This window comes from Dermochelys coriacea, chromosome 2 (genome assembly GCF_009764565.3).
Source record: "Dermochelys coriacea isolate rDerCor1 chromosome 2, rDerCor1.pri.v4, whole genome shotgun sequence".
Lineage (NCBI taxonomy): Eukaryota > Metazoa > Chordata > Testudines > Dermochelyidae > Dermochelys > Dermochelys coriacea.
The window spans coordinates 237,328,192-237,349,465 of NC_050069.1; the positions used below are offsets into that span (position 1 = coordinate 237,328,192).

Consider the following 21,274-nt stretch of genomic DNA (forward strand, 5'->3'; position numbering starts at 1 on the left):
CACAAAATAATTTTCTACTGTTAGGGTGAAATTCAAATGGGTGCAAAAGATCCACTCAAGATTACCCCATCTTGGTCCTGACAAAGCATGAGGAGCTCTGATACAGCTGAGGACCTAGCCCAGTATGCAGGGCAGTGGAGATTCAGGTGTTTTGGCCCTGATTTGGGGTTATGTTCCTTCTGCTTTATGCTGTCAGAATGCAGGTATAACTAGCTTCTTGGGAATTACCCAGATGTAGGGGGAATCTCTAGATGGCATAGGGCCAGCAGAACAGCCCTGTTCTGTCCCCTTCCAAACAACCCCCCAGCAGAGGGGCATGGCTAGGGAAAGCGACGCAACCAACTCCTTCTACTGTCGAGTCATTTTTGGCTGCCTTAATGGTCCTGTGATGGGCTGTACCTGGCCTTTGCAGCTCCCTACAGAGGGCCCTGCAGTCCTACCACACCAGACCCCAGAAAGCAGCGAGGTGGGAGGAAAAGAGCAGTAAAGGTGGATCCTCCAGCCTTGTCTAGAAAGGCTTCACTGAAGCAGCCATCTTGGAAGCTAGAGAGACCTGATCCTCCAAGGGCCAGAAGGGCTAGTGACAGCCAATCAGAGCCCAGCAGGCCCAGCTAAAAGAAGATGTGGGGCCTAGAAGGTCAGTTCCTAGCTGGGACCAGAGGTGTGAGGAAGGGTCCTCTGCTCTGGCCAGAAGCTCAAGGGACAGCCAGAGTTTGTATCTGGCTGTATTTTGCATAGCTGGGTTTGCAGAAAGAGGACCCAAGACCCTTAACCCTGAGATAAGGGTGAAGCTAAAAGGGGCTAGGTGGGAAGAGGCCCAGGGAAGAAGCAGCAACTAATTGAATTGAGCCATATCTGGCTGCTGTTTAGAGGGTCCCTGGGTCGAACCTAGAGTTGGGTGGGCCTGGATTGCTCTACCAGCTGCAGGTAAATTGGCAGAAACCCTAAGAAGGGGACAGGACTTATTTGGGAGCCTGAAGAAAAGGAAAAATTCAGTGGGCCCAGAGCCGGGGCTGAAGATTGTAGTGAGGGCAAAATAGACTATTCAATGGATTCCTTATTACCCCAGAAGGACTTTGTGACTCGGCCAGAGGGCCAACCCACTGAAGACCCACCAAGATCCGCCTGCAGGCAGGCCAGGCGTGAGAAAAGGACTGTGGTGCTACACCCTGCCACTTGGAGGCGCTCCAGAGTTTAGCGCCCTTTCACAGGCTCTTTGGGTGCTGTGGCAGCCAAGTGTCAGTTAAAGTAGCCAGTAGCAACCCTAGCTGTTTTGCTGATGGAAAATGTTTTTGGTGCCCCCAACCCAGCCAAGCAACACCTCACCTGCTCACCCACCTCTAGAACCAGCCCTGAAAGCAACCCTCTGGAAGCTCTAGTTTATGCTGGGAATTGGACAGATCCCTGACAGGGCACAGAATCCAGAGGGCCATACAGGTGGTATACAGCCACTTTGACCCATCCGTCCCATCCTGGGCTTCACCGATCTCAGATCACAAGCAGCTCAGAGTCAGGGCATTAGTTTCTACAAGGGATTGAATGTTGTGCTGGTCCTAAACGTGGTATACCCAGAGCATGATCCTGAGAGAGGCTTAGCACCCTCACATCCCATTTAAGTCAGTAGAAGTTGACAGCAGTTAGTCCATTGCAGGATTAAGCTCTCAGTTCTGGACCACTTCCAAAATAGCAATACACCAGGAATCTGCAGCTACTGCTGGGCCTGCAGGGGGAGTTATATTTACTGACTCTTCTTCAAGCTTTTCTTACTTAGGCAGTGGGTACTTGACTCTTTCAAACTAATGCACAGATGCTTACCCCAATTTCTAGAGAATTCTGGCTGCCTTCCTCAGAACACATACAAACAGCTGTGGACATAGGTGCCAACTCTGTGGGTGCTCAGGGGCTCAAGCACCGACCAAAAAAAAATAGGGGATGCTTAGCACCTGCAGAGCCAGATTAATCTTTTGTGGGCCCCAGCGCCTGCACCATAACTCTTCCCCCACTCTGCCTGTGCTCCGCCCCACTTGCCGCTTGTGTGCGTAACGTTAGCATAGGGGCAGCCATGGTATATAGAGCAGAGAGTCAGGAAATGTAGCTTCTATTCTTGATTGTGCTAATGACTTGCTGTCACATAACCTTGAGCAAGTCACTTAACCTTTCTGTATCTCTGTTATCCCATCAGTAAAATAGAGATAATAATGCTTACCTGTCTTTGTAAAGTGCTATGAAACCTGGAGATTAAAAGTACCATATGAGTTCCAGTAGAACCTGAATACCACAGAGATAGGTGCTTTAGAAATATTTAAATTAGCTAGAAAGTATTATTTTTCCTTTCAAATACGCAGAAATAAAGCTCAGATGATCAGCTTCCCCTAGATGCACATGAAACCCTGGGCAAAATTATGCCATATTGTAATTTACTATGTAGAGACTAGGCACCATGAGAGACCTTTTTCTGTGTAACAGACTCTAGAAGCAAAGTTTAATTAGCCTTATAGAAAGAGATGATTTTCCTCCTGCTTTCTGTCTCATTACCAACTGCAATGGTGTACTGAATGTCTGGAAAACAAGCAAACAGAAGTTTATCTTCTCTAAGGTTCATGAGTCTAACTTGCCTTCCAACCAAAACCTAGTAAGTAAAAGTTCTCTGATAGTACTGACAACTAATGAAAAGCAGATTTCATTACTCTATGCATAATGAGTTGTTCCATAGTACAAATACCAACTACAGTATTTGTATTTCATAAGAAAAGAACACACAAATCTAAGAGCAGAAAGAAACCATTAGTTGACGCTCTGGGTAAGTGAACTAAATTCTGGATAGGGCTAAATTCACCTCTGGTGTAACTCCATGTGAATCAATGGAGTTACATCTTGGATAATTCAAAAAATAAATCCAGAGACATCTGTGGCTTTCTTTGGAACTTCACAAAGAAGGGAAATTCTTCTTCTAGGTTATAAGGGTTATAATCTTAAGGGGTCTGCTGTTATCCAGAATAATAATTCAGTCCCCTTAATTTGTTTTTTCATAGTTTCTGGTGTGAAAACTGCAGAATGTAAAGCCCCTGAAACCAACTTCCTAACTGCTATGGCCCCTAATCTCAATTACTACTAATGCAAATTCACCTCTCAGTTACACTGGTGTTCCCCAAATCTGGAGTTACTCCATTGACTTCAGATTTACACCAGTGTAACTGAAAGTAGAATTTGGCCTTTCAGTTTGCATCTCCAAGGTATTATAGTAATTGCACAGTTAGCCTCTGTGGTATGTAAAAGGAAGTGATGTATAGAAAGAGAAAATTTCTATAGCAGCTGGTAGTGGAGCTAGTACAGGCTGCATGGAACTTGCAAGAATTGTGCTTAATCCCATTGGGGCTGAATATATAGAAGGAGAGCTCCATGTGATGAAAACGCGGGAAATAAAAGATTTCCAGACACAGGAGATTTATAGGAGTTGGGAAAAAAAGGAGAAAGGCGGAAGTAACCTCAACCAGTTGAGCCCTCATCTCATCCATGAAGCAAAGGCATGCAAGTCAAATTTAAATACGTATATAGACATTTATGTTGGCAGATTCTTCCAAATGATTTAGGTCTAGGTAAAAAGATGCTCTTGTTAGCAATATAATTTTCAATAATCAAAGCAAATTGTCTTACTGAGACCCTATGATCGTTAAAATAATTTTTCTTGAGTGTAGGAAGAGTAATTTTCAGAGCAGCTATGCAGAGGAGTGACTCTCACAGCTAATTTTGACTGGAATAGTTTTCTTCTGAAAGAAAAGTGTACTTTAGGTCTTTGACAGTGATGATCTGTCAGATAAGATAATGAATAATGTGATAGCATGTTTGGTAATGATCTCTTGTGTGACTATAAAAACAACAGAACTACTTTCTTGGGCTTTTCCTAGTGCTCCACATTTTTGTTCATTTTTTCCAGATTTTAATGTGATCACAGCAGTCACTTGGATACAATTTTTGAAAATGTATAACAGTTTTTATAATAAGAAAAGGAGTACTTGTGGCACCTTAGAGACTAACAAATTTATTAGAGCATAAGCTTTCGTGAGCTACAGCTCACTTCATCGGATGCATTTGGTGGAAAAAACAGAGGAGAGATTTATATACACACACACAGAGAACATGAAACAATGGGTTTATCATACACACTGTAAGGAGAGTGATCACTTAAGATAAGCCATCACCAACAGCAGGGGGGGGAAGGAGGAAAACCTTTCATGGTGACAAGCAGGTAGGCTAATTCCAGCAGTTAACAAGAATATCAGAGGAACAGTGGGGGGTGGGGTGGGAGGGAGAAATACCATGGGGAAATAGTTTTACTTTGTGTAATGACTCATCCATTCCCAGTCTCTATTCAAGCCTAAGTTAATTGTATCCAGTTTGCAAATTAATTCCAATTCAGCAGTCTCTCGTTGGAGTCTGTTTTTGATGGCTTATCTTAAGTGATCACTCTCCTTACAGTGTGTATGATAAACCCATTGTTTCATGTTCTCTGTGTGTGTGTATATAAATCTCTCCTCTGTTTTTTCCACCAAATGCATCCGATGAAGTGAGCTGTAGCTCACGAAAGCTTATGCTCTAATAAATTTGTTAGTCTCTAAGGTGCCACAAGTACTCCTTTTCTTTTTGCGAATACAGACTAACACGGCTGCTACTCTGAAACCAGTTTTTATAATAGTTAAACTACTTTTATCTTTTAGGTTATCATTTCTGGTTTAGACTCCTGATGTGTTCTGCAATAAAATACAATGGGCTTGTCTCTACTCTAACTTCTGTGTAAGTCAACCATAAGTCCACTGAAGCCAACTGAATTGCACCAGTGTAAAACCAGCATCATAACGAGAGTAGAATCAATAGAGTAGAATGTATCTGTATTAGGCCCAGTAGATCTGTTTAAATGAAACTATGATTCATATTTAATCTCAATTTAGTAAAATGAATTAGTTGTATGAAAATCTCATTGTCTAAAGTGAATTATCTATACCCTGAGGTTGAAAAATACCATTGTTCTCTTAAAGGTGAAATGTTGAGATAATAGTCCATTCATTACATTAGGAGCAGTTTGCATTTCAGATAAGAAGCTGAAACAATAAATGGAATCATTACCCTATTACAGTTTAAATTAATATTATTCCTTCTGGCTTCTCAATATACCAGTGACCTTTACAAACCTTTATTTATCACACATAACAAAAAACGTATACAGCTAATTTTCCAGGCGCCAACACTGATGATCATTTCTCATTATAACTACTTGTGCCACATTCTTAATTAAAAAGGTGTTATGATGTAGGCAGAATAGATTTTACTTCCCCAAAGTAAAATAAATGTTTCTGGGAGCTATTGGAATATATCCACACTACAATTAGACACCCATAGCTGGCCCATGCCAGCTGACTCGGGCTTTTGGGAATCAAACTAAATGGCTGTTTAATTGCGGTGTAGACATTTGAGCTTGGGCCAGAGCCCAAGCTCTAGGACCTTGCAAGGTGGGAGGGTCCCAGAGTTAGGGGTGCAGCCCGAGTGTGGATGTCCCCGCAGCCAGAGCCCTGTGAGCCCAAGTCAGCTGGCATGAGCCATCCACAGGTTTTTAATTTCAGTGCAGACATACCCTTAGAGAACAAAATGTATTCTTTCCTTCCTTGCCCACTTGAGTGTTGTGGGCACTCGGGTTCATGGTCCAAACTCACTTCAGGTAGAACAGCAGTACTTCAATGGATTACCACTGCAGTGGAATATACTTTCAGTAGTTAGCAATGTGAATAAGCCATTGTGGGGCAGATTCTATCCCCAAGTACAATATCCATGTATGGGCCAGGAAACTCAGAGGTTTTCCTCATGGAGTTTCCTCTGAATTCTTTTGTTGTGGGGCAGGGAAGACCAGGGGGCCCAGCCTCAAACCCAGCAAGTCTTGAAGATATATTGTGACACAATGCCATCCGTGCAGAGATCCTGTGCTCTCATGTTATCCCTTGGCTTTGCAGAGCTCCCTGTTAACAGGGCACCAAAACAGCTTCACTGCTACAGGCTCCTCAGCAGTGCCTACCCTGGGGTCATCTCAGTGTGAAAGAAGCACCACTGCTGTTGCTGTCTTTATTAACTTTCCTCGGGTGTTGATGCTGAGCGCAAAGGGGACGGTGCTCATCTCCTGCCTCAGCCACTCCCCGTATACTCCTGGTTCCCCACACCCACAGAGTCCTCCATGGATTTAAAGGAAAGGGGACACTGATGTAGAGGTGCCTGGCTCTCCCCTTCCGTGTGAAGAGACTATGATCCACAGAGGGTTCTTCTTTGCACAGAACCAAGGAAATGATCTGGCCTTGACATAGCTTTTGGACTAATCTTCCAGTGATGCACATTGTGCATGCAAGCGTTTAGACTGGGTGTGCAGGTATTAATACTCGACAGGCATTAATACTTACTACCCTTCAGTATAGAAGTCAATATAAAAGCTGGGTGCTTTTCATGAAGTAATTTCAAGATGTCCAGAGAGCTTTTATTTTCTGTTTTGTTTCATATTTACCAAACAGTGTAGCTCAGATACCAATATCTAATGCTGAAATCAGAGCAGGCCAGGGGATGACAATTCTGTTTTGTGATGAGTTTCGATGTTTACAAATTTGGTTTCATTCTGCATTGGGATGAAAACAAAACCTTTTGAATGTTTTCATAAAAGAGAAGTGTGTGAAAAATGTCCATTTTTTTTGGAACAAAAAGGGCCAGTTTTTTATTTTAGGGGTCTCTCTCGTGCCCTGGAACTTGGAAATCTTCCCATCAAAATCTTTGTCAAAACTGATCCATCTCGGCAAAGTTTTGGTTTTGATAAAACCACATCTTTGACGAAAATACGTCTTGTTAAAAAATATTCTGACCAGCTCTATCTGTAATACTTTCCATTAAATATGGCGTGTGTTGCTCTGGTCATATCCACATTGGTGAAAATACTGGTGAATGAGATAAGATAAATGCCTGATGATATTTATTATGCTTTTACAGTTCTGGAAGTAACCATTTTTTTTCATGCAGGGTTGCTCACTTCTTACATTTAAAATCATTAACAAGTGTAAATTCTGCTCTTTTCTTGTCTCCAAGATTCAGCCTTTTAATAGGCTTTTAATGGGCCTCCTGGCATTAGCAGTATCCCATTCAGTGAAGGACATGTTTATGTGTTACTTGCTTTTCAGTAGCGTATGTGAATAAGACTTTAGAGGTGTTTGGTTTCATATAAAGGAGGAATATACATAACAAAAATAAAGACATTAGACCTGATTCTGATTCTCATGATTTCTACCTGCCAAGAAGTGTTCAATTTCTTACGAATGCCTGGAAGGTGCAGGTTACAACTACAGGGAGCCCTGGCTTTAGTATGTGATAAAGGAACATCAGTGAGGTGAAATAAGTTAGATCCCCGTTAGCTATATTTTCAATTATACTAGATTAATTGAGATTGTAGTTGAATCTACAGATAAATGCTCCCAACTAGGACACTGAAAAATCTGAGCATTTAAACAGTGGCTAGAAGTAAGCCTATGTTCTAGTCATGGGTATTTTTAGTAGAAGTCATGGACAGGTCACGGGTAGTAAACAAAAATTCATGGACCATGATCTGTCCATGACTTGTACTATACTCCTGACTAAATCTTGGGAGTTCTGCGGATGCTCGTAGGGGGGCTGTGGGTGCTCGTGGGGGGGGTGGCAGCCTGGGCCACGAGTGTGCTGGGGGGGGGTGGCTCAGGGGATGCCGCAGGTGTGCGGGGGGGAAGTCCAGGGGGTACCATAGGTGCTCGGATGGAAAAAGCCCAGGGCCCCCCGCTGGTGCTGGGGGCAGGAGTTGGTGGGGCTGGCAGGCTCCCTACCCAGCTTCTTGGGAGCAGCAACATGTCCCTCCCTAAGCTCCTAGCTCCACTCACTGCCAGCTCCGCAGTTCCACTTGACCGGGAACCATGGCCAATGGGAGCTGTGGGGGTGGTGCCTGTGGGCAGAGGCAGCGCACGGAGCTAGGAGCTGAAAGGGACACATGTCGCCACTTCTGGGGAGCCCCCCAAAGTAAGCACCACCCAGAGACCTCACCCCCTCCTACACCCTAACCCTCCAGCCCTGAGCTCCCCACCCAAACTCCTCCTGCTGCTGCTGGGGGCGGGGCGGAGGCGGTGGCCTGCAACTGGCCCAGGGGCTGCGTGAGCTGCTTGGGCAGCCCTGGAGCCAGTCACACTGGCTGCTGCAGAAGTCACTGAGGTCATGGAAAGTCACGGAATCTGTGACTTCTGTAACCTCCGAGACAAACTCGCAGCCTTAGCTATAAGAAATTAAATAGACAAGTTTCCATACAGGACAGGGAAAAGGACAAAGGGCACAGAGAAATACTTGATTACTGGCTCCCAGCATCTTTCCTTGAAACATCCAGCATTACCCCATGTCAGAGAAAGCGTTCCGTACTAGATAGACCATTGATCTGTTCCAACATGGCAATTTCTATGTGATCTGTGTTCATGGGCATTGTTGAAGGTGGGTTTAACAGATCTTCATTTCTTCCAAGCATGGTCCTGGAAATGTCCAAAACACTTCCTTTTTTTTTTTTTTTAAAGTTAAAAGTAGCTGAAAGTGTTTTTTCATTGTCAGATAAATGTCTCTTTTGTTATGTTTTTGTGACGCACACTCATCCTGTGAACAAATGAATGAGTGTCTCTTGCTTTTTTTTTTTTTTTTACAGTTGCCACCAAATCAGAGGACTTTCATCCCCTACAGCGACCCCCAAGGAGACCGCGGAAACCCAAAACTTTAAATAATGCTGAAGACTCCACGTACTATACTCTAATACATGTGAGCTTGACTAACTTGTGGGCAAAACCTGCCAGACATATCTTGTCCAGCCAATCCTTTACAATGGGCAGACGAAACTCCCTTCCAGTAAAAATTGATGGGCTACAATATTCAAATCCATAGCCAGATTTCAAACAAGATTCACACTTACTCTTTTTGTCTATTGTTGTATGCAGTGTTGTAACCATGTTGGTCCCAGGATGTTAGAGAGACAGGGTGGGTGAAGTAATAAGACATTACCTTGACAGACAGACAAGGTGGGTGAAGTATGTATGTGACCTGTCTATCTAGGTATTTACAATGACAGCCATCACTATAATTTATTTAGTGTCTGATCTTGCCTGGAGAGCAAATATTAAAATATGCAGTGTTAGTATACAGCTCCCTTTACCAAATATCAGATTTTGAAGGAACTGCATAAGACAAGCAGCTCAGTAAACTAATGGGTTTGACTGTCTCCATGTAAAGGCTTTGGTCCAAATTCAGATATCTGTGTCTGCTTTCCACTCTTGACTGTAATGCCATTCAACACAGAAAAAGGTAAGCAGAAAGACAGACATTTAAAAAGCAGTTCAGAAGATTCCTATAAAGAGAGCAATTAAACACATTTGCTAGTGGCATATGTATCTCACCAGCCTATTTTAACATCAGGTAAGAGTATAGTTGATTAAACTGGCTGTCACAATTGCCCCCCTCTCAATGGAAATTATTACAAAGGAGCAGGATAAATGAAGTTATCACTGAAACATTCATATTTTGAAATAGAGGTGGGCATATGTTGAATAGGACCTGTTTCCTGGACAACAAGTCTTGTGAGGTTTAGGACTTTTAAATGTAAAGCATAACACAGAATTCTATATTTGGAGTTTTATGTGAAGAAATTAACATCCTAAAGTAAATGTGTTATTGGTGCAAAGTGTATCCACAAAGCAGAAATAAAACAGGTGCAGAATCTTGGTACTTTATGAAAACTCATTTGTTATTTGTCTGACTTGGTATCAGCAAAAACTGGGCATCTTTGAACCTAGTTTTCAACAGTAGTTTTCAAAATATGAATTAATATTATTGTCAGTCAATTGTGTTTATTTTTCAAGAGTGAGTGAGCCTGTCTTGCTGACATTGGATGCAGTGGCAAAGTTTAAGGCCCAGCACCTGAGGGATGCAGATGAGTGTCTAGTTATCTGACAACAGGATAGGGAGTCAGGAATTCCTTAGTTCTAAAACTCTTTGACCTTGATTACATCACTTAGACTGAATTTCCAAAAGAGTCCACTTATTGTGTCTCTCTCTCTTTTTGGACTAGTCACCTAAACATGCAATTTACAGCAGCACCAGGTGGCCACAACCTGAGATGAAGTCAATGGAAGCTGCAAATTCTCTTCTGTGACAATCATTCTCTAAGGGTATGTCTACATTGCAATTAAAAACCCGCAGCTGACCCACGCCAGCTGACTTGGGGCTTCGGCTAAGGGGTTGTTTAATTGCAGTCTAGATCTTTGGGCTTGGGATGGAGCCCATGCTCTAGGACCCTGCAAGCTGGGAAGGTCCCAGAGCTCAGGCTGCAGCTTGAGCCCAAACATCTACACCACAATTAAACAGCCCAAGTCCGCTGGCATGGGTGAGCCAAAGGTGTCTAATTGCAGTGTAGACACACTCCAGATGTCTCAAACTGGGCATCCAAAAACTAGAGCTGGTTGAAAAATTTCATCAAAAGAGGTTTATCTTGGGAAAATGTCATTTTGATTAAACCAAATTTTTTCACATAATCATTTTGATGACAATTAATTTTAAATAATTGGGGAAAAACATTTAGAAAATGTCAAAATGTCCCATTTAGACATGTTTGGAATGAAAAGTTTGTATTGTTTTGTTTTGAAGCAAGTTTTCATTTCAAAATATACTTACTTGTTTTCTATATAAAATAAAAAGGGTTGAAATCTAAATGAAACATTCTGAATATATGAGAATAAAATCCTTCAACGGACCCAAACACTTTTTCTTCCATCATTTTGTTCTGTGAAAATTTTGAAATTTCGGCTTTTCCTCTCAACTTGGGACAAAAATAATTGAAATATTGAAAATGGTTTCCAACCAGCTCTACCTACAATATTGGTGGATGTTCTTGAAAATTTTGCTCTGACTCACTCTGCCTCACAGTCCCCACCTGTAAAAATGGGGATAACAACACGAACTGGTACATATCTCACACTGTGTTCTCAGTATTAATTAACAAGCCACATTCTGCCTTCACTTATCTCCATTCAACCCCACTGAAGTGCAGAGTGTTGATTAGGTGTAAATGAGGGCAGAATACGGCCTGTCAAGGTTCCTTCCCCACTCTGAACTTTAGGGTACAGATGTGGGGACCTGCATGAAAACTTCCTAAGCTTACTTTTACCAGCTTAGGTTAAAACTTCCCCAAGGTACAAACTATTTTACCTTTTGCCCTTGGACTTATCACTGCCACCACCAAACGTCTAACAGGGATATAATTTGGAAAGAGTCCATTTGGAAACATCTTTCCCCCCAAACCCTCCTAAACATTACACCCCCTTTCCTGGGGAAGGTTTGATAAAAATCCTCACCAATTTGCATAGGTGACCACAGACTCAAACCCTTGGATCTTAAGAACAATGAAAAAGCTTTCCGTTTCTTAAAAGAAGAATTTTAATAGAAGAAAAAGTAAAAAGAATTACCTCTGTAAAATCAGGATGGCAAATACCTTATAGGGTAATTAGATTCCCTCTAGGCAAAACCTTAAGGTACAAAAAGATACAAAAACAGGAATATCCATTCCATTTAGCACAGCTTGTTTTCTCAGCCATTTAAAGAAATCAGAATCTAACGCATATCTAGCTAGTGTACTTGCTAAGTTCTAAGACTCCATTCCTGTTCTGTCCCCGGCAAAAGCATCATATAGACAGAGAGACAGGCTTTGTTTCTCCCTCCGCACAGCTTTTGAAAGTATCTTGTCTCCTCATTGGTCATTTTGGTCAGGTGCCAGCAAGGTTATCCTAGCTTCTTAACCCTTTACAGGTGAAATGGTTTTTCCTCTGGCCAGGAGAGATTTTAAAGGTGTTTACACTTCCCTTTATATTTATGACACAGCCTATTGATTTTTACAATGCTAGTAAGGGGACAATAGCTATATTTATTTATAGTCATCCTATCACATTAAAAGGAAAGCTATCTTTCTGTACTTGTTTATGAATTTAAGAATCTATGCCAGTGGTGGGCAACCTGCGACACACAGGCCGCACACAGCCCATCAAGGTAATCTGTTGGTGGGCTGCAAGACAGTTTGTTTACTCTGACTCACAGGCATGACCACCTGCAGCTCCCAGTGGCTGTGGGTTGCCGTTCCTGGCCAATGGGAGCTGCAGGAAGTGGCAGCCAGCACGTCCCTGCGGCCTGCACCACTTCCCGCAGCTCCCATTGGCCAGGAATGACGAACCATGGCCACTGGGAGCTGCAGGCGGCTGTGCCTGTGGACAGTCAATGTAAACAAACTGTCTCATGGTCCACTAGCAGATTACCCTGATGGGCCACAGGTTGCCCATCACTGATCAATGCTATATCAGTTGCAGTACCCTATATATGGTGTTTCTAGGAAAGGATCCTCATTTTATTTTCACACTGGTTTTAAACCAGTATAATTCGCTAGATTTCATGGAATTACTATTGATTTATATCAGTATAAGAAAGATCAAAATTAGGTCCATTCTAAACTTTAAAATGTATTATTTTTGAAAAGTCATGCTGTTGTAAATGCTGAAGAATAGCAATGCTTTCTCTGAAAAGAGAGAAATCTATTATAGATTAGAAATTATTCACATTCTCAAATAACTCTCACTCCTCTGCATCTTTGGTGGGTATGTATCCCAATGGTAACATATTTCAGCAGAATATACTGCTTATAATATATGGGCCCAGTACAATTTTTTCTGAAAAGCCAGTGACAAAACTCCCATTGAATTTAGACTCGGACTTCAAGGCCTGACAAGACAATCATGATCACCTAGTCTGATCTCCTGCACATTGCAGACCACAGAACCTCACCCACCCACTCCTTTAGTAGACCCATAACCTCTGGCTGAGTTACTGAAGTTCTCAAATTATGATTTAAAGACTTCAGGTTACAAAGAATCCACCATTTATTCTAGTTAAAAACCTGGAAGTGACCCATCTCCAAGGTGCAGAGGAAGGCAAAAAATCCCCAGCATCTCTGCCAATCTGAACTGGGGCAAGATTCCTTCATGGCCCCAAATATGGTGGTCAGTTAGACGCTGATCATCTGGGCAAGACCCATAAGCCAAACACCTGGGAAAGAACTCTCTGTAGTAACTCAGAGCCCTCCCCATCTAGTGTCCCATCTCTGGACGCTGGGGATATTTGCTACTAGCAGCCACATGGGCCACATGCCATCATAAGCAGTCTCATCATACCATTCCCTCCAGAAACTTATCAAACTCTATCTTGAAGTCATTTGGGATTTTTGTCCCAACTGCTTCCCTTGGAAGGCTGTTCCAGAACTTCACTCCTCTGATTGTTAGAAATCTGTATCTAATTTGAAACCTAAACTTCTTGATGGCCAGTTTATATCCCTTTGTTCTTGTGTTCACTTTGGCGCTTAGCTTAAATAACATCTCTCCCTCCCTGGTATTTATCCCTCTGATGTATTTACAGATAGAAATCATATCCCCCCTCAGTAGGGTGAACAGATGTCCTGTTTTTATAGGGACAGTCCCATTTTTTGGGACTTTTTCTTATATAGGCGCCTATAACACCCCACCCCCGTCCCATTTTTTCACAGTTACTATCTGGTCACTCTACCCCTCAGCCTTCTTTTAGTTAGGCTAAACAAGCCAAACTCCTTGAGTCTCCTATCATGACGTAGGTTTTCCTCCTAGTAGCTCTTCTCTGCATCTGTTCCATTTTAAATTCATCTTTCTTAAACATGGGAGACCAGAACTGCACACAACAGTCAAGATGAGGTTTCACCAGTTCCTTGTATAATGGTAATAACACTTCTTTATCTCTACTGAAATACCTCACCTGATGCACTGTGGTCTGTATTAGCCTTTTTCATGGCCTCATCACATTGGCGGCTTATAGTCATCTGTGATTAACGAATATACCCAGGTATTTCTCCTCCTCTGTCCCTTCCATCAGATATGTCCCCAGTTTGCAGCAAAAATTCTTATTGTTAGTCCCTAAATTCATGAACTTGCACTATTAAATTTCATCCCATTTCTATTATTCCAGTTTTCAAGGTCATCCAGATCTTTTTGTATGATATTCTGGATCCCCTCCTATTGGCAATACCTCCCAACTTTATGTCATCCGCAAATTTTACTAGTACACTCCAACTTTATGTGCCACTGTCATTAATGAAAATGTTAAATAAGATTGGTCCCCCCAAGACTGATCCCTGAGGAACTCCATTAGTAACCTCCCTCCAGCCTGAGAGTTCACCTTTCAGTATGACTCGTTGTAGTCTCCCCTTTAACCAGTTCCTTATCCACCTTTCAATTTTCATATTAATCCCCATCTTCTCCAGTTCAACTAACAATTTCCCATGTGGAACTGTATCAAATGCCTTACTGAAATCCAGGTTGATTAGATCTACTACGTTTCCTTTGTCTAAAAAAAATCAGTTATTTTCTCAAAGAAAGAGATCAGGTTGGGCTGGCATGAGCTACCTTTTGTAAAATCATGTTGTATTTTTTCACATTTGATGAGAATGGGTTTGGGCCTCCTCACAGTGAATAGCTAATGTCCGTATAAACTAGCATCAAATATATAAAAGTCTGCCTAAATTGGACAGCGTTTGTCAATTTTATTAAAGCTGATATAGGATTTGGAAGTTTGATTTTCCCCTCCTTCTTCTGACTACAGTTTCTTTTATTTGTGTACAGTATAGTTACCAGTACTAGTTGCATTCTCTTATACAGATAAACAAGCACAAAGATTATTAAAAATTGCTACAGCACATAATTTGTCAAGCAAAAAAAAAAGTATGTATTTTTCTTAGTAAGACTTATATGAAAGTCTAATATTTAACATGCCCATGTATTGGACCTTTGCGTAAAAATGCTCCTGTGTTTTAAAAAGTGACGCAAATTTTTAAAAATTGCTTGATGTTTTCTTAGAAATCAATCCAAGAAGAAACACGGAAACCAAGAAAAAACAGGTAATTTTTTCTTCTGTATTTACTTATCCCACAGTAATTGTTATAATGCTCCAGAAACAGTGTTTATCTGCCCTGTCAACAAAGTAAAATCAAGAGTTAAGAAAAGGATATAGTTATTTGATGATACACAGAAAGGTATCATTTACAAGGTAAAATTATGCCATTATAAAGAACAAAATACATTATAGAATTTGGTCAAATGTTTTTACTTGTACATGAGTCTTTTGCAATGGCAATACAAGCATAATAATAAATGAAGACACAGTTTAGCACAAAGACAGTTCTAAATCGAAGAAATAATTGAGGGTGCTTAAAATTCCAGTTCAAAACAGGTGAGCAACCAATCACTTCATTAGCAAAAATCCAAAGAAGGATGGAGCTCCCCTTCTGAGAAACAACCACTTAGAAATATAAAAACCACAAACAGAAACAGTTTATATATTCATAAGAAGTAAGAAAACCAAAATGCCCACTGTCATTTCAATAGTAAAGCTTTTCTCACTGTGTAATTGAAATGTTTTGGTGGATATCCACATGCATATATTCTCTTGGAGCTATATACACCTCTAACCCGATATAATGCTGTCTGTCCTCGGGAGCCAAAAAATCTTACTGCATTATAGGTGAACTTGCTTTGATCCACCAGAGCGCGCAGCCCCGCCCCACCCCCCCCAGAGTGCTGCTTTACCACGTTTTATCCAAATTCGTGTTATATTGGGTCGCGTTATATCGGGGTAGAGGTGTATATGCAGATCTCTCTATGGTTCTGGCAAATATTCAGCACATAGCTTCTGGCAAAGATTAAACCCACAGCTTTGCCCCACATATGGACCTGTACTTATGCTTTTTGTGCTGCTTCCCTGTGACCATCCACTCCTGAATATACTTCTTAGGCTACATCTATACTAGGAGCACTTCACCAGTATCAGAATACTGGTAAACTATACTGGCAAAGCAGTCCTAGGGTGGACACAACTATACCAGCAAAGCTGTGCTTTTTACTGGTATAGTAAAACCACCCACTGTAAGGCAAGCAAACTATACCTGAAAATTAGAATGTTGCTGGTAGAACAGCATCTACGCTAAGGGCTTCTGCTGATCAGACTCGGGGATCATATCTCTTCACACCCCAGACTGAAATACCTATGTCAGCAGAAGGCTGTAGTGCAGACCTGGCCTTAGTTGTTCCTTTACTTGACATATAGTAGCATGGTGGAAGTGGTCTATTCATAAAACTCAGTCCTGTGTGATGCTGAATGCCCTCAGCTCCCATTGAAGGCAGTGGGGAAAGGGGACATAACACCTTGCATGAGACACTCAATACCTTGTATGATTGGAAACGCCAATCTGCAGCTGAAGCTGCAGGATGCAAATTTCATATAGAATACATCTAAAACCAGGACATATATATTTGAGAGAATGTATGGTAAAAAAGGATACTCCCCTTTAAGAGTTTGGCTGGAGGCTACAGCTTGCAGTCCGGAGATAATCAAAGAGGCCCTGTCCTCCTGGGCGCTGACCCATATAAACAGGAACAGGAAGTGGAGCACGGGAGAGAGAGAGGGGGAATAGAAGCCAGGCAGGCTGCAATGGGGTGGTAGTTACTCTCTGAGGCACTATGAGACAACCCTAACCTGACTCACAGACTTGGGCATGGACTATCAGCTTGAGAGCCTTGACCTACAGTCCTAATGAACTATTTGTTACAATGGCTCCTGTCCTGAAGTTTGATTAAAAAGGGGACATGGTATTGTGTTAATATGTGTTGGTTTCTTCTTGGCTGGGCAGTTAAATCTATTGCTGCTCCGCTTGGGGAAACTAAGGTGGGGCATACCTGCAGCACCACACTGAGCCACAAGGTAGCATGCAGGAACTGCATACACCTTTACAATCAATAAAATGCAACCACATACTTAAACTCAGTCTTGCATTCAGCTATATTTCAGCCACTAGTTACACTGCACGTTGGATGACCCATTTGGTATAGCAGTAAGTTTAGTTTTTGGGCTTGCTAGAGGATGGACTGACAGCTCTAGAAACTAAAGGCCACTGTACACAGCATAGGAATAGCCTGGGAAGAAGCAGTGCATTTTTTCCATATCATCCCAATCACATGACACACTTTTGACCTGGAGAAATTACTCTCTAGGTCCATTCAATCCTTTCTCTGTCTGCTGAGACTGGCAAGAAGAGTGCTGAATAACACGATCCTGGCCACTAGGATGTGTACTGAGGTTGGCAACTCATTTCATATAATGTATGTTACAAAACCTCTTCAATGGTAACAACTTTCAGATAAATAAATAGCTTGAGCAAGATATATAAATAGGGGACATTGAAAGAAAGTCCCTGTGTCACACTGCAAATCACCTGAAAAATCCAGTTCCCTAGCAGTTTTCTGCTTTCTCACTCATGATCTGAAAGAGTTAAATATACAGATGATTATCTTCTTGTTACTTATGGATCAATGTAATCCATTCATTTCTAAGCCCAAAGTCCTCCAGAGAGTGTCACAAATCTATTGATATCCCTAAATTCTAGAGCTTGAATTTGAATCCCTTGAATTAGCTGAACACGACCTATTAAATTGTGTACTAGAGTACATTTTAGTGGTCAAAGAATAAATCCCTAAAAACAGGTGGTTATAATGGAAGTACTAACAGAATCTTAAATTATATCAGTAAGAATGGCATTGCTGAAAACTGTCCTGTAACATTAGATCTCTAAATCTCAGAACTGCCTTGAGATACCTAGGTGCACATTGATACATTTACAAAATCAGCCACAACTCATGCATGCACAGATATAAAAGCTGATTCTACAAAATACTTGGCATGTGATTATATATTTGCTGGTAAATTCAACCCTAAATTATTAGTTCAAAATTATAAACATCTGCATTTTCATTAGTTACATTTCCAGGAGCAGATTTTTGTGCTTATATAATTTTCTACACAGTCAACATATCAAAAGTCCTCAGATATTGGCTGATAAGGAAAATGAAAGTTGTGATTCATTACTTTATTTTCGCTGGGAAAATGTTGCAAAACAGAATTGGTGATTTAGAACTTTTATATATTTACAGTCTGGGCAAGGTGCTAGATTTAGAAGATTTCTATTACCAAGAAATTTCATCAAGTGATTCCATATCAAATGATAGTAATTCTAGCACAAGAGAAAAGAGGCCATCAGTGGAGCTCAGAGATTCATCTTTAACTATTACTGAAGGGTAAGTAATACCAAATAATAGTAGGAACAAAAGAAATGCTTTTACTTTAAAAAGTTATGGATGCAAACTTATTTTTGTACATTTCATACTGAAGACAAAAGTATATACATTCAAACTGGCTATCAATCAACTAATTATTTATTATGGAATCTTGTAAAATAATAATTCTAGGAATTAGAAAAATGTGCATATGCTTAGCTGAAAATTTCCTTTCTTCAAAATAAGGTCCAAAGAGAGTACAAACAGTCTTCAGTCCTGTTTGCAATTTTGGGAGCAGAACTCTGGCGAGGCAATCTCAACCATACAGCCATTTTGCTGAAGAACCCGCCAATTTTATTCTGCCTCCACAGCTCCAGATAAGTGGACAGACCTCCTTGCTGTATGTCTTTGAATCTCAAACTTTTTGTCAAACTAAAGCAAAATCTAAAAGTTAAATTTCTGTTTCAATTAAGATTGTGTGGCTCTATGCCAGACTTTTAGCCTAACTTTTGGAGCTGAGATACCTGGTTCTTGACTTCTGTGCACTGAAACAACACATGCCCCTACACTCAGCCTCTGCTTGATACCAGTATGATAAACAAGCAAGGGAAAATCCTGAAGGGAGAACCTGGTTCATCAGCCTTCTTCCTACGCAGATTTTTCAGGTCATTAATTGCATGTGACCTTTTGCCTCTTCACTCAAAATGCTTTTGTGATATGCACCGGTAGGCTAGGGGCCTGATTGTGCTCTCACTTAAATCAATGAGATTTTTGCCACTGAATGCAGTGGAAACCGGTGCAAGGGGTAAGAATGCATGCCTTATTATGATGCTCTGCTCTGATGTTAATCTGCAGTAATTGTATTGGAGTAACTGGAGTAACTCCAGATATACTGTGTGTAACTGAGAGCAGAATTTACCCCCTGTTCATGGTTTATTACTTAAGTATCAACTTGAGTCCAACATTCAGTGGCCACTTCAGTCAGGTTTCTTGTGTGAGTAAGGTGAGTACGATTTAGTCCTAGAGAAAGTGAATGCTTTTACTTGTTTGTTGGCATTTGGAACTCTACACTGCACCCCTAAGTGTAGCTCATCAGACACTTCAATAGTTATTTCAAAATAATGTATACTTTCCAAACAATGGTTTTATGTTTAATCACATTACATAGGAATGACCTCGGTCCAGTTAGCTAGGTCTGCTGTCTAAATGGAAGACCAGCTTTCAAAAATTAACCTTGCCACCTGAAAACCATAAGCTGGGTTCTATACTGTGACCTTTGCAGTGTCCAGTCTGAAACAGTGGGACAGACCCTCAGCAGGTATAAAACAGGAGTAGCTCCGTTTATGTCAATGGAGCTACCTGATTTACACCAGCTGACAATCTGATCCAGTGTCTAACAGGCAAGAATTACCCCCAAAGCCTTGCCTATTATCCTGACATTTTTACTATGCCCTTTATAATTCCTCCATTTTTTGAAAAAACATGTTTTCTTTGAGCATTCCTCTGTTCTGCTAAAATGTATTTGCTCTGGGGTGCCAGATCTATTCTGCAGGGTAGGGAGAGGCCAAGAAAAGGCAGCTGTTTTTTCTGAGGTTGAAGGTTAAGCAGTTGATTAGCAGTGTTTGCTGAAGTAAATGTTTTGACTTTAATTTCTAAAGTGCTTCTGCATTTAATCCCTAGGTCAAGGGTTGCAGAGAGCCCCCTGGACGAGAGCAAAATTGAAGATAATCCCTATGACTACAGAAAACTGTTACGAAAAACCTCTCAGCGCCGGCGCCTTATCCAGCAGTTGTAGCTGCTGCTGCCATTTGGATTTTATTAGCATAATCTTTTTTTATGATTTTGTACCATATGCTTCTTTTTTTGTATTGTTATCTCTAATATTTCAGGTTTACAGTGAATATGAATTATTGTAGTTACAGCCCAACACTGTTTTAAAGGGACACTGATAAGTTAAAAATTGTATATTTAAAAAGAATCTTGCTGATGTTACTTATTAATACTTTAGATTACTAAAATTGAAATAATTTTTAAAACAAATGTACTTACTGTATATTGTTTTCCTTTTTAAATTTCTCTCATCTTATACAAAATAGACTAGTCAGTTTCTGTTTTGTTTATAGTTATTTCCTAGTCAATTGAGTTTTCAGGTTCCCATGCACTAGCACAATACTTAGCACAAAACTATTTTTTTTAAATACAAAAAGCCAGTGAAGTAATTTAAGAATTCCAAAGAAGAACTTCTTTTGGTTTTAGATCTACAGTACCTAAATTTTTGGCCAAATCTGCATCTGACAAGTGTCCCTTTAATGCAAACAAATGTAAATTGTTGTTTGGTAGTATATTATAATCCAATTTATTTTCTTATTGACTTTAACTACAATAAAGCTACTGAGGAATGGTGTTTAAAGGTCAATATAAGAATATATATTATTTACCTTGAAAATGTTTATATACAGGGAAATATAACCACAACTCTCTCTTCTACTTCTGAGCTTTGTGGCTAAATGTTGAACTCTTAAATCTTGTTTGCTTTGTTCTTCTTTTTAAATTTGCATTGGATTTTTAGGACTCTTAATCTCAGAGAGACTGAGAAGTGGCTAGGAAAATGTGGATTGGTCTATTGCTGCCTAAAATGCAAATCAATTCCACCAGAAGTGTACTGAGTACAAAAGAAATAGCTATTTGGTTCAAAATTTCACCCAAATTCCTATTTTTAAAGAAATTATTTTAGAGAAAGGATGTAGATAACTGGAACATTCACATTTGTGATTGACAGTGATTAACAGTTGCATGTTCCAAGAATGGCAGATTTTACCAGGCCAATATTCTGAGCAGTGTAAGAGCTGAATCCTGGTCCCTTGCTCAGGCCAGGTGTCCCTTTGCAGTTATTATGGGTGGGAGTAAAACTAGCAGGGTAGAGCTCTGCACAAACTATCTTTAGACACTTCTGGCACTTTAATTTAGCCCTCTTTCCATAGACATGTAATTGGTGCTTTGTATTTTTACAGTAGTTAAAAGATTAAAAGCCATGTTTA

The 21,274-nt window shown here is 40.7% G+C and overlaps 1 protein-coding gene across 1 annotated transcript in view; it reads left to right on the top strand.

Moving 5' to 3' along the window:
- MYO3A (myosin IIIA) overlaps positions 1-21,274 on the top strand; it is a 198,984-nt gene extending 177,710 nt beyond the window's left edge. Inside the window, exons 34-37 of the mRNA XM_038389297.2 lie at positions 8,726-8,835; positions 14,988-15,028; positions 18,114-18,257; positions 19,917-21,274. Of these exons, the coding sequence (XP_038245225.1) occupies positions 8,726-8,835; positions 14,988-15,028; positions 18,114-18,257; positions 19,917-20,031 (410 nt within the window). The 3' untranslated portion in view covers positions 20,032-21,274. The remainder of the gene's footprint in view (positions 1-8,725; positions 8,836-14,987; positions 15,029-18,113; positions 18,258-19,916) is intronic.